At 39.1% G+C, this 17,087-nt stretch overlaps 1 protein-coding gene across 2 annotated transcripts in view; it reads left to right on the top strand.

Annotated features, from left to right (window-relative positions):
- Positions 1–331: 331 nt before the first annotated feature.
- The window catches only part of CHN1 (chimerin 1), a 174,695-nt gene continuing 157,939 nt past the window's right edge, over positions 332–17,087 (top strand). For both annotated transcript variants that reach the window (XM_024732838.1, XM_024732839.1), the window contains exons 1-2: positions 332–511; positions 642–838. In XM_024732838.1, the coding sequence (XP_024588606.1) occupies positions 820–838 (19 nt within the window). In that variant the 5' untranslated portion in view covers positions 332–511; positions 642–819. The remainder of the gene's footprint in view (positions 512–641; positions 839–17,087) is intronic.

Raw genomic sequence — 17,087 nt, 5'->3', positions numbered from 1 at the left:
AGAGATATATCCTCAAACGAACCCGATCCCCAGATGACCCTGGCTGGGTCCTTGTGTTCACGGAGCATCCTCCAGTGACTCTTCTTTCGAGTAACAGCTCCTCTCTGCGCCTCCACAAATCCCATTCAAGAAAAAACCGGGGATTTCGGCTAAAACGCACACTGCCCCGCCCCTCCCTGGCTACAAGAGGCCGCCTCCCGGGCGGCCCTGGCGGCTCCCAGCGGCACAGGGCAGGAGGGGCGCGCGTCCCCGGCGCCCGCGCGCGCCCGTTGCCATGGGAACGCACAGGGCTACGCCGCCCTAGGGGGAGACGGGAGGAGGCGCGGCGGCGGATCCTGTGGGAGACGCTATCGCAAGATGGCGTCTGCGAGGCCGCGGGATGCAGAGTGAGCGCGCCCCGCCGGGGGCTCTGCGAGACTGCTCCTCTCCCCGCCGCCGCCGCCGCCGCCGCCACTGCGGCGCCGCCTCTCCTCCTGCCATTGCGCCGCGGCCAAGCTTCCCCGCCTCGCAGGTACCGGCGCCCGCGCGCGCTCCGCGTAGTGCACAGATGGCAGCGACAAGTGCCGGCTCGCCGAGGGCTAGCGGGTCCCCCCTTGTCCGGATGCGCCTGACAATAACGCGTAAATAACTTTTTCTTGCAGCGGTGCCCTGCCTCCCGGCCTGCAGCCTCCTCGCGCGCCAGCAACCCCACCACGCCCCTCCGACTACCCGCTCCCTCCGAGGTGTGAGCGCATCGGGCCGATGCGGTGATCTCCGGCCGGCCTGGGAGGAGCGCGTGGACCGGCGGGCGGCGGCGAGCAGTTGCCAAGCGCCTTTACAATGGCCCTGACCCTGTTTGGTAAGTGCAGCCCTTTGGCCGCGCCGCCGCAGGTGGGCCGCGCCGCGGGGCTCGAGGGCGGGGGCCGGGGCGCCTGGGGAGGGGACGCCGCAGCCGGTGTCGGCCGCGGGCCGGGGCCGCTGACTTGGGCCGCTCGGGGCGCCGGGCTCGCTCCCTCGCGCCTCTCCCATTGTTTCCTCTCCAGGCAGGGCCGATGGGCGTGTGCTCCCCTTGCCAATTCTGGGCAGGGAGGCTCTGAGGTCCTGGGTGTTTTGTAAACGGAGGATTCTCTAAGATGCCAACTTGGGAGCGAAGTTAGCTGGTTGTTTCCAAACCTATGTTTCTCAAGTCTGTAAATAAAGGTCCTGGAAAGTTTATTCATTTTGAACAAGATGTCTGTGCATCCCAGCCTCCCTGGAATTGTCAAATGCCTGTGTTGATTCCTGTTGGATTTTGGGGGAATTTTTTGGACTCGGTATATTCCTTTGGAAACAAGAATGAGTGGTGAATTTATTTTAGTATTTGCTAAAATTGAAAATGTTGCTCTAACGAATAGAGTAGACAGAAGAAAGTTGGTACTGAAGATAAGTAGTCTCAGGTGAATATCTTTGAGTATTTTACGAAAGTGTTATTTCTGTGGTGTAATTACTGTAACATTGTTTCAGTGGTTAAGACTTAAAGGTTTTTTTGTTTTGTTTTGTTTTTCCCCAGAGTCTGTAATGACAATGGGTTGGAAAGAAGGACTGAAAAAATACTTTATTTTCTTTTACAGAAACAAACTGTGGTACTTATGTACTTTGCTTTAAGAAAACTCAGTATGTGAAAATTTAGATGATCAAAGTATTCAGTTTTTCAAAGGAGAAAAGTCCAATGATATGTACCTGATAGCTACAAGGACAGTCTTAGTGAGTTACAATATCAAGTTTCCAGTTACATTTTAATAATGTCATTTGATCAAGCACTTTACAGGCATCACATACCACAATGCTTTTTGATGTAAATACTTCAGAGTGAATTAATCTGCTGAAATTAAAGAATTACTTTTAGTTAACAATCTTATTTTTCAAATTAAATTTAGACCCAGAGAGGTTATTTCCCAAGGTCACATGGCCCTTTTGTGGCAAAACTGAGCCTAGGACATAGTCTGTCAATCTTCAGTCTGGGACTATGCTTACTTGGCCCAAATACCCACAGTACTAGAAATGACATTTCTTACTTGGTGGTTCTCCATGAGTGTTTTAAAAATGTTTCTTCTTTCTCTGAAAGAAATAATAAAAATCTCTTGTTTTTCAATACCTTGTATCAAATATGCATTGCTTAGTAGAAGCATTTCCTTAAGTGTGGACTTTTTTGGTATAGAAGTTAAAAATGATGGCTTTACTCGTAGTTGATATTTTCTTTTGAAGAAGCATTTATCTTACATTGTTGTAGCTAATACATAGTAGTAAAATCTACTGCAGTAAATTCTCTTTAAAACTGTTTTTGACTTTCCTTCCTAAAGAGAGTCTGCATTTTCAAGGTTTGTTTTCAAAGATAAGATTTACGAATCAACGACTTTTAAAAGACTGACATTCTCGATGAATAAAACAGATAAATTGGGGAGACATGGAGTACGTGATGAGGCTCTTTTAAATGGATTCCTAAATTATTAAATCTTTAACTACTGAGGTAGAGGTGAGGAATGGAAGAGCATGGAATTTGACCTCTAGAAGAAGGTATAAGAAACCACTCCCACCCCTCAGGATGAATAAAATATCTTTAAAATTTTAAAGTCATCTTGCGGGAATATAGAATTTAGTTTGCAAAATCCAATTTGGTTACAATTTTTAAGAACATTCCTCTGTTGTAAAGCAAAGTATATCTGTGTGCAGAGGCTGTTTTCTCAGTAATGATTAGAGCAGCAGTTGATCTCAAGAGTGTGGCTGCACACCACTCATCAGTCATCTGAGATGTCGGTTAAAAATGTAGATTCCTTTGCCCAGAGACCCACGGAATCTGCAGTTTTGTTATTTTTATTCATTTTTTATTTATTTTAACATCTTTATTGGAATATAATTGCTTTACAATGGTGTATTAGTTTCTACTGTATAACAAAGTGAATCAGCTATACATATACATATATCCCCATATCTCTTCCCTCTTGTGTCTCCCTCCCTCCCTCCCTCACTGTCCCACCCCTCTAGGTGGTCACAAGGCACTGAGCTGATCTCCCTGTGCTATGCAGCTATGTATATATGTCCATGCCACTCTCTCACTTCGTCCCAGCTTACCCTTCCCCCTCCCCATGTCCTCAAGTCCATTCTGTACGTCTGCGTCTTTATTCCTGTCCTGCCCCTAGGTTCTTCATAACTTTTTTTTTTATATTCCATATATATGTGTTAGCATACGGTATTTGTTTTTCTCTGACTTACATCGCTCTGTATGACAGACACTAGGTCCATCCACCTCCCTACAAATAATTCAATTTCGTTTCTTTTTATGGCTGAGTAATATTCCATTGTATATATGTGCTACATCTTCTTTATCCATTCATCTGTCGATGGACACTTAGGTTGCTTCCATGTCCTGGCTATTGTAAATAGAGCAGCAATGAACATCTCTGTGTCATTCCAATTTTAGTATATGTGCTGAAGTGAGCACGAATCTGCATTTTTAGAGGAAGGGGATTTTAAAGGAACTCCTCTGTGATTCTAAGGCCCATTCAAGTTTAAGGACTATTATATTAATGATAAATACTAGATTTGCTCAAACTTGCCCAGTTCAAAATAGCTTTTTGAATATGTTAAGAGCAGTCCCCAAGGGTTAGAAGAAATAGATTTTATTTTAGATATTGCTATTTAACTAATTGGTCTTGGTCAGAAGTACCTCATATCCCTTCTTAATAACCAACCTAGAACCGAGGAACAATGAAATAAAGTTCTAAGAGCTGGTGAAGAGAAGGTAGGAACAAGAAACTAGACAGGTGTGACTTTGCAGCCATCAAGGTCAGAGCTCCATAGAGTTTCTACCTAAGCCTCCCCAAAGTAACTACTGCCAGAGCTGAGGAAAAAGCATCCTGTCGGGTCATCCCTTGGCAGGAGTTTCTGTCATTTATAGCTAAACAGAGCTCTGGTTTATAGCCCAGCCAACTGATGAGATTGGGAACTCAGGTGCACTTCAGCTAGGCTAGCTAAACCTGAATAACTCTCTTCTCCACCTGGGTAGAATTGGCTCTGACATTGCCCCTGCTCCCTGCCTTTTTTTCTTCTTACCATTTATTTACCGTCATCACTGCCATAGATCACTTCTAATATTTAGGATTACACTGTAATTTCTTACATTCTTCCCTCACACTTTTCTACTGCCATGGAAACCTTTCATTATGCTGCTCTTTTTGGCATCTTTCACTATCCTGACACACCTGCCATGGGCATCTTGGCAGAGATCCTTTGGAACAGTTAAATGGGAATGGAGTATTCTTTGTGGTACAGTTAGGAAATGTTCTGATTTCCATTACTGTCCTGGCATTAAAATGTATTTTTAAAAAGACAGCTGTATATTTTCAGTATGATTTATTTGACAAAAAGCTAATTTTATAGGAAACTCCCACTTGAATACACTCTCTGCTGAAATTTTAATTTTTCAGACATTGCTCATCAAGGAATGTGAGAGGGAGTTACCTAAGCAGCAGGGTGCTCCGATGGTGAGAGCCCAGCTACTTTTTTTTAGAATGTTTCATCTTTTCAGCTGTCATTAAAATCACCATCCTTATTTAAGTACTTGTGCATATTCCTTCTTTAACTGGTGTAAAAAAGTTAACATCTCAGCTTAAATTTTTTTTCTTTTAAAGTTTGCAGACTTGGTACTATGTAAGAGAGATAAAAGAATTATAGTTGTTATATCTCTGATAGTCACCATCTGTGTACAGTGTAAGAGGAATGTTGGTTATGCAGTCTTTTGAGGCACATCTGCCCCTGCAAATAACCATCCTACAAGCATTCTAATCTTTGAAGATAGAAGATAGTGATATGTGTAATTACAAACATCTGACACAGTTGTCAAGAAGAGTTTCAGTTTCTTTTAGATCAGTATTTTTCAACCTTTCTTTAAAATCACCCTCTGTAAGAAGCCTTTTAGAATTTTTTCTTAATTGTTCTCTCCATGAGACTCTGTTTATGGACTGTATGTTTGTCTGCTTTATGCATAAAAAGAGTAAAGTTTTTTGACTCCCAGAAGCTAAGTTTTGCTCCCTTGAGGGCAATCTTACCCCCATTGAGAATACATGTTTTAGACTAATCTAAAGCAATCATAAGATAATTAGTTAGGCAGAAAAATACTGTTTGGTTGTGCTTTATATGTCATATAATAATAGTTCTGAAGGAATGACTTAAGGACAGTAAGCTATATGTTTTTCACCAGATTGATTTAACTTATTAACAGTTTGGTCCATCTTTTTTTTTTTTTTTTTTTTGTGGTACGCGGACCTCTCACTGTTGTGGCCTCTCCCGTTGCCGAGCACAGGCTCCTGACGCACAGGCTCAGTGGCCATGGCCCACGGGCCCAGCCGCTCCATGGCATGTGGGATCTTCCCGGACCCAGGCACGAACCCATGTCCCCTGCATCGGCAGGCGGACTCTCAACCACTGCGCCACCATGGAAGCCCAGTTTGGTTCATCTTGAGAGCAGCCGTGACACAGAGTTCCTTGCTGGGGCTGGGGTTTGTGTGCAGCTTTTCTCAAAAGTCCCTCTAGTAATGATAATATCCTTTGATATGGGTAATTGATGTTTTCTCACTCTTATAAAGTATCAGTAACAGCACCTTTAAAGAACGTTTTGTCTGCAATATATAATCTAAAAGAAGTCAGTGAACTTGCTTTGCAAACCCGATGAAAGACAAATTCTCGAGTCTGGCCTTAACAACCAATTACCGGTCATAAGTCATTCTTACATAGAAAATGATTCCCATAAACTTTGATTTTTTTATTTATTAATATCCTACTGTACTTAAAAAACAGAGTAGGAGAAACTAAGAAAGCAGAATGATGTAACCATATTTCATACTGAAAACTGATATTAAAAAAATCATGTCTGTCAAAATAAAGTTACAAATATACATTCCTAATTTAGCTCCTTATATTTAAAAAGCAGGATGAGTACTTTGTGAACATACTAAAACCACTGCTTTGCGTACTCTAAAAGGGTGAATTTTATGGTATGTGATTTCATCTCAATATAAGATTGTATTAATAGAATGATGGGGGAGGGTAGGAAATCAGGTTGAATAGAAGGAAAATTTACTTCACTTAAACTGTAAAAACAGAAAATACTATTTTTATTTATTTTTAATTTGTTGCTATTGTTGTTGAGTAACAGCTAATTTGTTCAGGATATAAGCTGATCACTTTTGTTCCAGCATCTTCTTTTGCACAGAATCTTGCACACATTAGGCAGTCAAAAGATACTTGCCAAATTGAATTAATGTTTCTCTTGTAACTTTCTATATTATATTCAAAACCATAAAATAATGTCTGATGCCAAACTGTTAGATTAAAAGAGCCAGACACCATGGATTGCAAATAGAAAAAACTTCATTCAGAAAATACTATTTTCAAAAGAGTGGTTTTACATACCGGAAGCTTTAGACCTCTCCATGTTTTTAGAAAGTTTTTTTTTTTTTTTTGTTCCCCAAGGAACAAATAAACTTAAAAATTGATACGTTAAGATACCCCTACCTGTTTTGAACGGTTGTTTTAAATTTAGAAAAGCAGGCACTTCTTGGAAAGACTTATTGCCAGACAATGGAGTAGTTTGGGGAAGAAGGGAAGATGAGTCAGGCCAGGCCTGCCGCCAGCAGCTTGGTGGCGTGGGACCACCTCATTGTGTTTCATCCATCTGTGCTGAAAGTGGTTCCTTTCCCTTTCCACTCAGACTTTTTACCTTTGGATTTCATTGGACCTTGTATATTTCACGGTGTAAAGCAAGAAGAAAAAGGATGTTGTCCAAGAAACATGATCTCCACTGGAATAGATTTTTATGACCACAAACTTGACATTTCAGAAACCGAACGTGTCCTCTTTAAACTGCTAATCTTTCTTGATTTTCCCATTTCTGCGATTAACACATAGCTTCAGCCTTTATTCTTTCTGTCATATACTTTTTATACAGAATGTTGTTTTTCAGCTCCTTAATGGCTGTGAGATTACTTTGTCAGAGATGATTTTAGGATTTGAAGTAGCTTGTAATAGGTGGGACAGACAACAGGTATGTGGGTAGATGTGCATTTGAGGGTTATGTAAACGTCTGCCTGACTGAAATATTTCCCCTGCAGGCCTTTTATGGCGAATGAATTTTACACCATTATATTAAAATTAAAGCATGATTTTTTTAGCGTATTACCTGTAAAGAATAACATGCTAAATATAGATACTTATCTTCATATAGCATGGAAGAATGATTTTAATTTATGGACTGAAGACCTTAAAGTAGTAAGACAAACAAGTGATTTGACCGAGGGAGCTACACTGTAAGAGAAAAGAAAGTGGTGGAAGTGTTTGTTTGGAGGGTGGGGCACTACTAAGAGGGACGTGTGTTGTAGGTGGTGGTGTAATAAGCAAAGCAGTATAAAAGCTCAGGACATCTGGGGTGAGGGTGAAGGAGTGGATGATACAGTGGGAGAAGGAAGCAGAAACAAGAAACCTACTCTTTCATAATTTTCCTAAGGAGTAGCTGTGTAGCCTGGGGTGTGTTTTCCTATTTAGTGATTCGTTTACTCATCTGTTTGATGAATCGAGGGCCTAATATGTGCGAGGTATATATTAATTCCTGTCCTCAGGAACTTATATATGCAGTGGATGGTGACAGAGAAAAATGTATAATGTGCCAGGGGGCTAATGCTGTGAACAAAAATGAAGCAGGGTGAAGAGGATGGGGCTAGCTATGCCGCAGAGTGGTCAGGGAAGGCCTCACAGCAAAGGTGGATTTTGAGCAGAGACTAGAAGGAAGTAAGAGAAAGAGTCCTGTGAAAATGGGGGATCACCTCGTGGAACAGGCTTTAAGGCAGGGATGTGCTCAACAGTTTTGAGAAACAGGAAGAAGGGCAACATGGCTGGAGCAGAGTGAGCTGGGGAAGTGCTAGGAGGTGAAGGCAAAGAGACACCTGGGGGAGGAGGAGTGTTGGGGTCACAGATTCTGTAGGGCCCTGACCGTAAAGCATGGTAAGGACTTCAGATTTTACTCTGAGTGAGATGGGAAGCTCGTGGAGGATACTTCCATAGCATGAAGTGCAGAGGAAAGGGCTTAGATTTTGGAGTAAGAGAGCTACGTTTAGTCCTTTCTCTGCCAAGTGTCAGCTCTAAATCCTAGTCTCATTTTCCTTATATGTAAACAGGGGCTATTAATTCCCTTAACATGGTGGTTGAAGATACATAGTAGCTAATATTGTTACTAATATTATTATGATAACTATTAGCAAAGATCCAAGATACCAACAGAGTTTCTCTGTTTTTTTCACAAGTCTGTTGACCCACTTGAAAAAGTGGTTCTGCAATATTTCTGTTTGTATGTGTGGCTAAATATATGTCACATTCCACTGTAGACTTTGTCTGAGAATGCTCTGGTAGAGATCTGGTTCAGGGAGGTACAGGGAAGAGCAGAGAGATTTCTGATAGTGCTGGGCACTTGGTACTTTCTAGTGCACTCTGAAAATGTAAAAAATACACTGGCCAAGGCTTACTTCTCTCTTGGGAGGTAATCCAGAATATAGTCAGATCTAGCCCCAGCCCCCATGACACTTAAAGTATATCAAGGACTGTGAGCTCAATGGCTGGCACGTAGTAGGTGCTCAGTCCAAGTTTATTGAGTGAATAAGTGAATGAGCGAAGAATAAACGTGACAGTGGACTGTCACTCTATACACCTATCCTGTGAACAACCTTGAATCAGTTTAAACACTTATCTTTTTTCTTCCTTTATTATTTTGGGTTGTTCTTGCTTATTGTATTAGCGTCCATAATTGGAAATTCACACCTGCCTCTTAGAAATTTATTAGTCTAACAATTCACTTCCCTACCTGAAATCCTCCAGCGAGTCCCCATCACCATTAAGATTAAGTCCAAATTCCCTAGTTTGCATATAAGGCTGTCAAGATAGGACTGCTGCTGGGAGTTCCCTGGTGGCCTAGTGGTTAGGATTCCGGGCTTTCACTGCGGTGGCCTGCGTTCAATCCCAACCACAAGCCACTCAGTGAGGCCACAAAAAAGGGTAGGACTGCTGCTTACCTACTTATTTGGCCTCATATCTTATCCCCTCCTCAGAGGCTGTGCTTCAGGCATGCTGAAGGACTTGAAGTTTCCAGAAGGGACTGTACCCAACATGGCTTTGGCATCATTGCTCAAGCCCTTCTTTGCCCCACTCCCCTCTACGCATCTCACAAAACTCAGCTTGAATAGTCATCTCTTCTGTGTGGTCTTTGTGGGTTAGTTACACCTTTTCTGCATCCATAGTGCTGTATATATGTCTCTGCCCTGCCACTTTCCATGTGGTGATATAATGGTTAGTTTATATTGTCCTATCTTCCCCATTAGGTGAAGTTCTTTAATGGGAAAGCTATGGATTTCTTTCTGTCCTTTTAACAACTGCCACTGTGATGCAGCCACTCAATAGCTAAACAATAAAGGTTTCAATGAATGTATGATGTTACAGTAGTCTACTGTATTCCTTAAATTTGGAAGTTAATTTTAAGGCCCAAATCCATATGATACACACTCTCTATTTATCATAATTCTTTTGTTCATTTCTTCATTTTTAAAAAAATTTGGTAAATGTGCCATCATACCATCCCTTGGTTCCATACTCTAATATGGAACCCCCAACTGGAAGCTCGCAAAGGCTTGAATAAAATGGAAATCTCTCTGGGAGCAGATTCTTTGAGGTTTAAATATAGTATTACTAAGCATCCGCAGATGTTTCTAAATTATTTGGTGTAATTAGATAACAAATTCCGCTTCATTAAACTATTGTTCCTTTTCATTTCAATAGTACAAAGGAATTGCACATAAATTAGCTTGGTTTGTTTGTGCTTTACCCTCACAGTAGCGAATGTAATCAAATTGAATAGGAATTCAGTATGAAAATGGCTAACTTAACCTTTTAGAGGTCAGAAAATAAAAACAATATAATCCTTCTCTCATTATAATAAATTTGTGTGCTACATGAGCATTCCTATTAGTTTTCGTATATTCATTAGAAGAGCAGATAAAAGCAACTGTTTCAGCATTCATATTTTTAAGTGGAAAGAAAAGGAAAATTTTACTTATTAACACCTCTCATTGTCCCAGAAAGAATTTGAGGTGGTTTCCAAAAAGATACAATGCAAGAGGATTAAAAACAGTAAGTGTGGGAATTCGTTTTTCTCTGTCTTGTATCATTAGTTCCTTCCTCTCCCCTGAATCCTGGATCATTTCCCTCTGATTACAGCCATGCTTTCCTATTTGGTATGAGGGCGTTAGAACCCTCTCATGCCATCCTGAGTTATTAGTGGCCCGCTTCTTACCAGAGGTCTGTTGAAATGACATTCTGTATACACCTCCCCCCTCTACGCTCTATCTTCTCAGCCACCATATTTTATCATTATTGGTTATGAGACATTTGTGAATGTCATTAATCCCTAGTGAAAAAAAGATTGACAACTGTGAAAGGAGAAACTTTTCTGATGTTTGTTGAAACAAGGAAGACTTTCTTCAAGACTATTGCAATATGTGTCAAGACTATCACAATAGGAGAGAGAGATCAGGCTTAACTCCAAATATAAGAACAAGTGGGGATTTATAGTCAAGGAGCAGATTGGTGGGGGGGTGATCAGTGGATGGAAAATTACTAAGAGGAGATGAGGATAGGGGGAGTTCTTGTTAAACTGACCTAACAGGATTCTTGCTGAGGGCAGGCCAGGTGGTCAAATATCAAGGGCTGGGGGTGAGGAATTTTTTTTAAATTAATTAATTAATTTATTTATGGCTGTGTTGGGGCTTCGTTACTGCGCATGGGCTTTCTGTAGTCTAGCCCTCTCTTTGTGTTGAGTGGAGGCTACTTTGCGTTGCGGTGCGAGGTACTCTCATTATGGTGGCTTCTGTAGTTGTGGAACATGGGCTCTAGAGTGCAGGCTCAGTAGTTGTGGTGCATGGGCTTATGATTAGGACTCAGGAGGGATCAGGTATCAAGGGTGTGGGATTCTTTCTAAAGTGACTTAGAATTGCTAAAACTGGGCAGTGCAGGCCTGGCAAGGCCAGGGGTCAAGGTTGAGCCCTTTAGAAATGGAATTAGAGGAGCCTAACTAAAGTTTGGTCAAGAAGAGCCTCCATTCTGCTGCTGTTTGGAAGTGCTTTATCAATTCATAGCCAGTAAACTGTGGCTTCTCCATGTTGTCATGTTTGATCTTTTTGTTCGGCAGGCGGACTCTCAACCACTGCGCCACCAGGGAAGCCCCCACTATTTGCTATTTTTGATTGCCTCTTTCTTCTTGAAACTTTTTTCTTGTCTTTCAGACATTGTATTCTCTAGCTATTCTTTTCTTCCCTTTCACTGTTCCTCAGTTCTCTCTTGTTTGCTCCCCTGTTACTGCTTTTCAGGAATGGACCTTCCTTTCTCACTTGGGAATATATAGACTTCAGCAGTGAGTATTGTGTGGGTGATTCCCAAGTCTCCATCTCCAGCTCTGCCCTTCCATACCCTCCAAATCGTTATCAGGATTTCCTGCGGACATTTCTGACTCCACACGTTCCCAGCCCCAAATCCTTAGCTTTTGTCCTTCTGTCCTCCCTCCCCTTGCCTCTAGTACCCAATCAGCTGCTAACTCTTGCAGCTTGATCTCTGCAATAGCTTCCGTTCTGTTCCTTTCTCTATTTCCAGCTCTTGCTCTGCCTTTCGTTTCAGTACCGCAATCCATACCCTCCGCCTCCTGCCACCCATTCAGAAGGAATCTCTTCATCTTCTGAATTCTTTATCATTTTATCCATGAATCTCCTGTGACATTTGTCAATGTGTTCCTTTCACAGTAGTAATGTATCTTTATCATATGTTTTCTAGGCTGATGGTTCCTTTAAGGGAAGAGTCATTCTCATTTCTGTACTCCTTACCATGCTTGGCACAGTGCTTCACATATAGCAGGTGCTCAAAAAATATTTAAGTGAATAAGAGTTATTAAACCACAGTACTTCCATAGTTGAACAGTTTCCAGGGTAGAAATATAAAGCATTCTCTAATTTTTTCTATAACTTTATAATACTTTAAACAAGTTAACAATAGTAAGCATATCTCAGAATCTCATATATTGTTTTTGTTGTCTGATGATCTTATTTTCAGTCTTTAAAGGAAGAAATGCATATATTCCTGCAGTATTGATACATGTCAAGGGCAGATATGTCATTTACTTTGTGATTGGTTGCTTTTGTTAGCTTGACTTGTTCCAAAAGTTTCTGGTGAAATTCTGGTTGAATTTATACTGCTTTTTATTCTGTAAAAATCCTCTTAATCCTGGAGAAGGGACACTAAACAGTAGATACTACACACACAGGGCTTGTTAATTTAGGTTGTTTTGCTGGTTCCTTTAATGTTGCATTGTGTCCAATATTCACCTGAAAACAGAATACTCTCCCTCCTTGTGGAGAGACCGTGCTAAAAGTAAGAGAAATGATGGGTTCTCCTGATTTCATATATGTTCTCTGCTCTTTTAGACTTTCTCAGGCCATTAGCAAGGAGATGGTGAAGAGCCCTACCTTGTTCAAGCTCCCTTTCAGGACTTGGTGGGTTAGCCAAGTTCACAGGACATTTGTATATTAGTCCGCTATTTGGAAACTGGCTTATTAAGTGTTTCTAAAGTTGCTGAATAGAAGTCACTAAGCAGTGGACCAAAAAGCTAATGCTAGTGTTTGTTTTTCAGAATGTGCTGAAACCCAAAAAGAAAGATGAAGTCTGTGGTTTATAGGACATTTCATGTATTGACAGTAATACTTCATTTAATTGTGAAAAATTTTTTTATGAAAATGATTTTGCCACTCCTATAAGTCGCTTTTGGTGAGCCTACCTATTTAAGTCTTTGGATGACATTTGTTAATATTCTCAGATTTAGATGTTATAAAAATGCTCATTATATATGTGTGCAAAATATGTAGTTAAAGATGAGAGCCATAAAAGCAAAGTTCGTGTGCTTTTTCTTCATCATAACGTTGAAAAGTGAACCAGAGACTTTTAAGTTATATTTTTTGAATGAGAAATGATTCTCAACTTGTCAGTTCACTCTTTTAGTTGAACTTAAAAGGATAAATTATTTCTAAAGAACAAGAAAAAAGAACAAAATGGATTAATCATACAGTAATAAAAAGAAAGGAGGAAACAGACGTTGCTCTACAGTAGGGAGACTTGCAGAATACGTCGAGGCCTGTCATCCTGAATTTTCCAGACAGATGGCTCTGCAGTTCTCTGGAGAGACAAGAGCCTCTTTCTTGGGCCGCCCCTGCCCCACCTGCTGTTCTGCGTTTCTCCAGACAGAGGAGCTCTTGCTCTCTCTTTTTTCTCAGTCTTTCACACAACCTGGGGAAGGATGGGAGGGAAGGAGCAGTGATTGCACATGCAGATTCCTTGTTTCTCTGGGGTGAGACCTCATTCAGCTCCAGGTGCCTTTTGACTTCACTCCTCTAATCAAAACTTTTCTCATTTCATCTTGTTTTTCAGTTATCATAATTGACCTTAGGGAAAACAGAGGCATTTGGAAACTTAAAAATGATATTTTGAAGTAATTTTCACTTAATCAAAAGTTAATAAAAGTCTCTACAGAAAATATCCAACGTTTCAGGTCCTGTAGTAAGCCATTTTCCGTTACCAGGAGAAGAAGGAGCATTAACGTATGCTACGTTTATTAATGTTAGATAATTTGCAAAAGATCTGTCCCAAGTAGTCTTTTTCATTAGTAAGCTTACATTTAAAATAAATGGGCACTTTTTTTTTTTTAACCAGGGAATGAGAGAGATCTTACAATGTAAACTACAACTCTTTGATGAAATAAATTTTTAAAAATTTTATTTTATATTGAAGTATAGTTAGTTGATTAACAATGTTGTGTTAGTTCCAGGTGTACAGCAGAGTGATTCACTTATACATATACATGTATCTATTCTTTTTCAAATTCTTTTCCCATTTAGGTTATTACAGAATACTGAGCAGAGGGATAGATTGGGAGTTTGGGATTGACATGTACACACTGCTATATTTAAAATAGGTAACCGCAAGGACCTACTGTATAGCACAGGGAACTATGCGCAAAATGGGCACTTTTAATATGTTGCTTACTATGTATTTTCAGCCGCCATAATTAGATGGCAAGGTACAATTTTTATTTATTTTAAAATTTAAACAGAAGGCTTATGGAAATATAATTAAGCTCCATTTAATTAGTAATCCCTAGATTGAGAGATCAAGAATTTATAATATCTAAATTTTTTTATTGACAAAATGCAGCCACTTTTAATAATAAATTCTCTCAATCAGCACTTTTTCAAACTTACGATTTTAAGGCAGACTTAGAAATGGTAATATAAACTGAAATGAGTGAAGTCTACCACTTTAAACTCTCATGTTCTATATTTCCGATCTATTTCCTTAAGTTATATCCATCTGAAACTTTTTCCTAATTATAAAAATACACTGTTAATGCTGAAAACTTGAATGAACTGGTATATTTAACACTGTATTATCATTTTACATACTCTTTTCTAAAGAAAGCAAACCAAAGATGAAATTTAATAGTCTTCACGTTTTATTTTCCAGTGCCTTATTATAAAAAGATTCATAGCTCCTGAGAAAGCTGCTGTAGAAATAATGTTGTCTATCATATTGTCACAAGGCAACTAAAATATTATGGTAGTTATGTTGTAAATAGTCATTTATAAAACTCTAATAAGAAAAAAGTCATCGTGGTGGGCCAAAGAAAACATATTTTGGGGTTGGTGGTGAAGCAACTCCAGGCCACTATGTAAATTTAGAATATTAATATTTCATCTTTAATATTATATGAAAAAATAAAACGATGCTGTTTCTAAAGTCTAAAGAGGATCATATGAGCATGACTCTGGGGCATCTTCACATACTATGTACCTTAACTCCTAACTCAACTTGTAAACTTTTGCTTATAAGACACACACACAGCGGATCTATGGATGTATCTATTTATTAGTTCCACTAAACTTTAGAATTCTTGTTAACTTTTGCGATTTAGTTTTTATAAACAACAAAAGGCCTCTATTTTGCAAGGTACTATCCTAAGACTGTTTGCTACATTACAAAATTAGGAGAATTATTCTAACTTCTCCACTGACTAAATGCTCATAAAATTCCTTTGGTATATAAGATTCTCAGGCTTCACAATTGCATAATATATCTTTCCAGCCTAACTCCTGAGGATGCTCTTAAGATCAAATGTGATGGTTTGGCTATAAATATTGCAAGTGCTTTAGAAGAAGGATCATAAATTCACAAATGTACTTCATTACAGTTATTGGTATTTGGGCCCTGGAAAACTGAATACTTTGATTTAAATTAAAGTAACATTTTGTATATTGAGAACATTGTATTGAATATTAGAATGATTTGCTTCTGGAACTGTACTGATGAATAGAGTGAAAACATTTTCTAGGGAGTCCACAAGATGGCGCTTGTCAACCTGTTTCCTTGGTTTTTCCTTATCTTAAGGAAATTTGGCAAAAATTTAAGAAAGAATATCTAAATATTAATGTATTTTAAATGCTAAAGCTTAGATTTCCAGAAAGCTTGACTCCTTAAAATTGATGAGCTTCAATTTAACGTTTTGAAAAGTGCTCATTTCTAATATCGGAACTAAGAGTCTTTGCTAAAGTTTAAGCTTATTTTGAAAACACACTGGGATCTGTATAATACAAGGGCTGCCTCCATTCGCCTCTATTTTTATTCACACCTCTTTTTAAAGAATATGTGATTCTTTAATATGTGATTTGTGAGACATCTAGTCTAGACATCTTAAGCGATTGATGTTTATACAATGACCTGGCCAGTAGTAATTGTTCTAAAATAAACAGGAAGGTGTAGTTGGAATATAGTTTAGAATTTCTAATTATGAATGAGATTTAATAAGTGGAACAGTAATGAAGGGTAACAGGAATCCACCCAGTCATAATATGGATTACATTAGGCTTCATTTTTACTCTTGTGCCTTTAGCATTTAATTAATACTGTTTTACATGTTTACTGTTTACATTAACATTGTTAGGGAAGGGAATCATATTAAAATTATGTTGGGGTTGGTAAGGGAAGTTTTATATTTGTTTATTGTTTTGTGAAATCCTGTGCATAATTTCAAAGAAAAGAGCTATATTCATAAAAAACTTAAGACAAGAAAGTATATCCAGTAAAATTTAGAGCAAATTAGGTTTAGGTCTGTAGCATTCCATACGTCTGATTTTTTTAGCCTCATCATAAAAGTAGTCAATAGAATCAGAAGAGTCGTCAGTAGGATCAAAGGCCTGTCATGAAATAAGAACAGTAAAAGGAATTTTCTGTTGAAAACGAGGTCAAACTTGGAAAATCTAAATTAAAGCTTACAATCAAATATTTTAGATGATTGGGAAAGTAGTCATTTTTCACCATTCTTATGAAGGTTTGTGGAAAAAGAATCTTGTATATATGGAGAAAGAATCACTAAGGGTTTCTTTTCAAAAACAATTATCATAAGTGCTGGCTGCTAAGCTTGCATAATGAATGTGTTCCGTGGGTAGGCTGCACATTGAGACCATTCCTTTGTCAGCTTTCCCTTTCCTATATCAAGGCTTCAGTGTTCGGTTTCAGGTTGCCATCATTTACATCATACTGTTTTGCACAGGATCTCCTTTAAAAAGGCTTATATAACACACTCTCTTTAAAATTCAGTAGTTTTCATTGAATTTACGTAAACATTGAATCTAAGCTAAATTAGTTTCTGAGCTAAGGGGCTTCCTGAGAAACGTTGGTCAGAGAAATGTAACATGGGAACAGATGTAGGGGATGTACACATAGCACACAGGGCTGATTCATCCATTGGCATCTTTGAATGCTGAGATCTTAAGATTTCATTTTTAAAGTGCTTAGATTGTTTTTCCATTGATAAAATGTAGATTGTGCTTTCAAGTGTGCCTGTTTCCACGTTTTTTCCTAGAATTCTAAAAAAGTTCTGAAAAAAAAATCAAGCAATAAAATTCCTTTCTTTATGTCTTTAAATTCACAGTCCACATTTGAGA

This window comes from Neophocaena asiaeorientalis, unplaced genomic scaffold (assembly GCF_003031525.2).
Source record: "Neophocaena asiaeorientalis asiaeorientalis breed wild unplaced genomic scaffold, Neophocaena_asiaeorientalis_V1.1 scaffold96, whole genome shotgun sequence".
NCBI classification, from domain to species: Eukaryota; Metazoa; Chordata; class Mammalia; order Artiodactyla; family Phocoenidae; genus Neophocaena; species Neophocaena asiaeorientalis.
The sequence above is the reverse complement of the archived record's forward strand: the minus strand, read 5'-3'. Positions and strand labels throughout refer to the sequence as shown.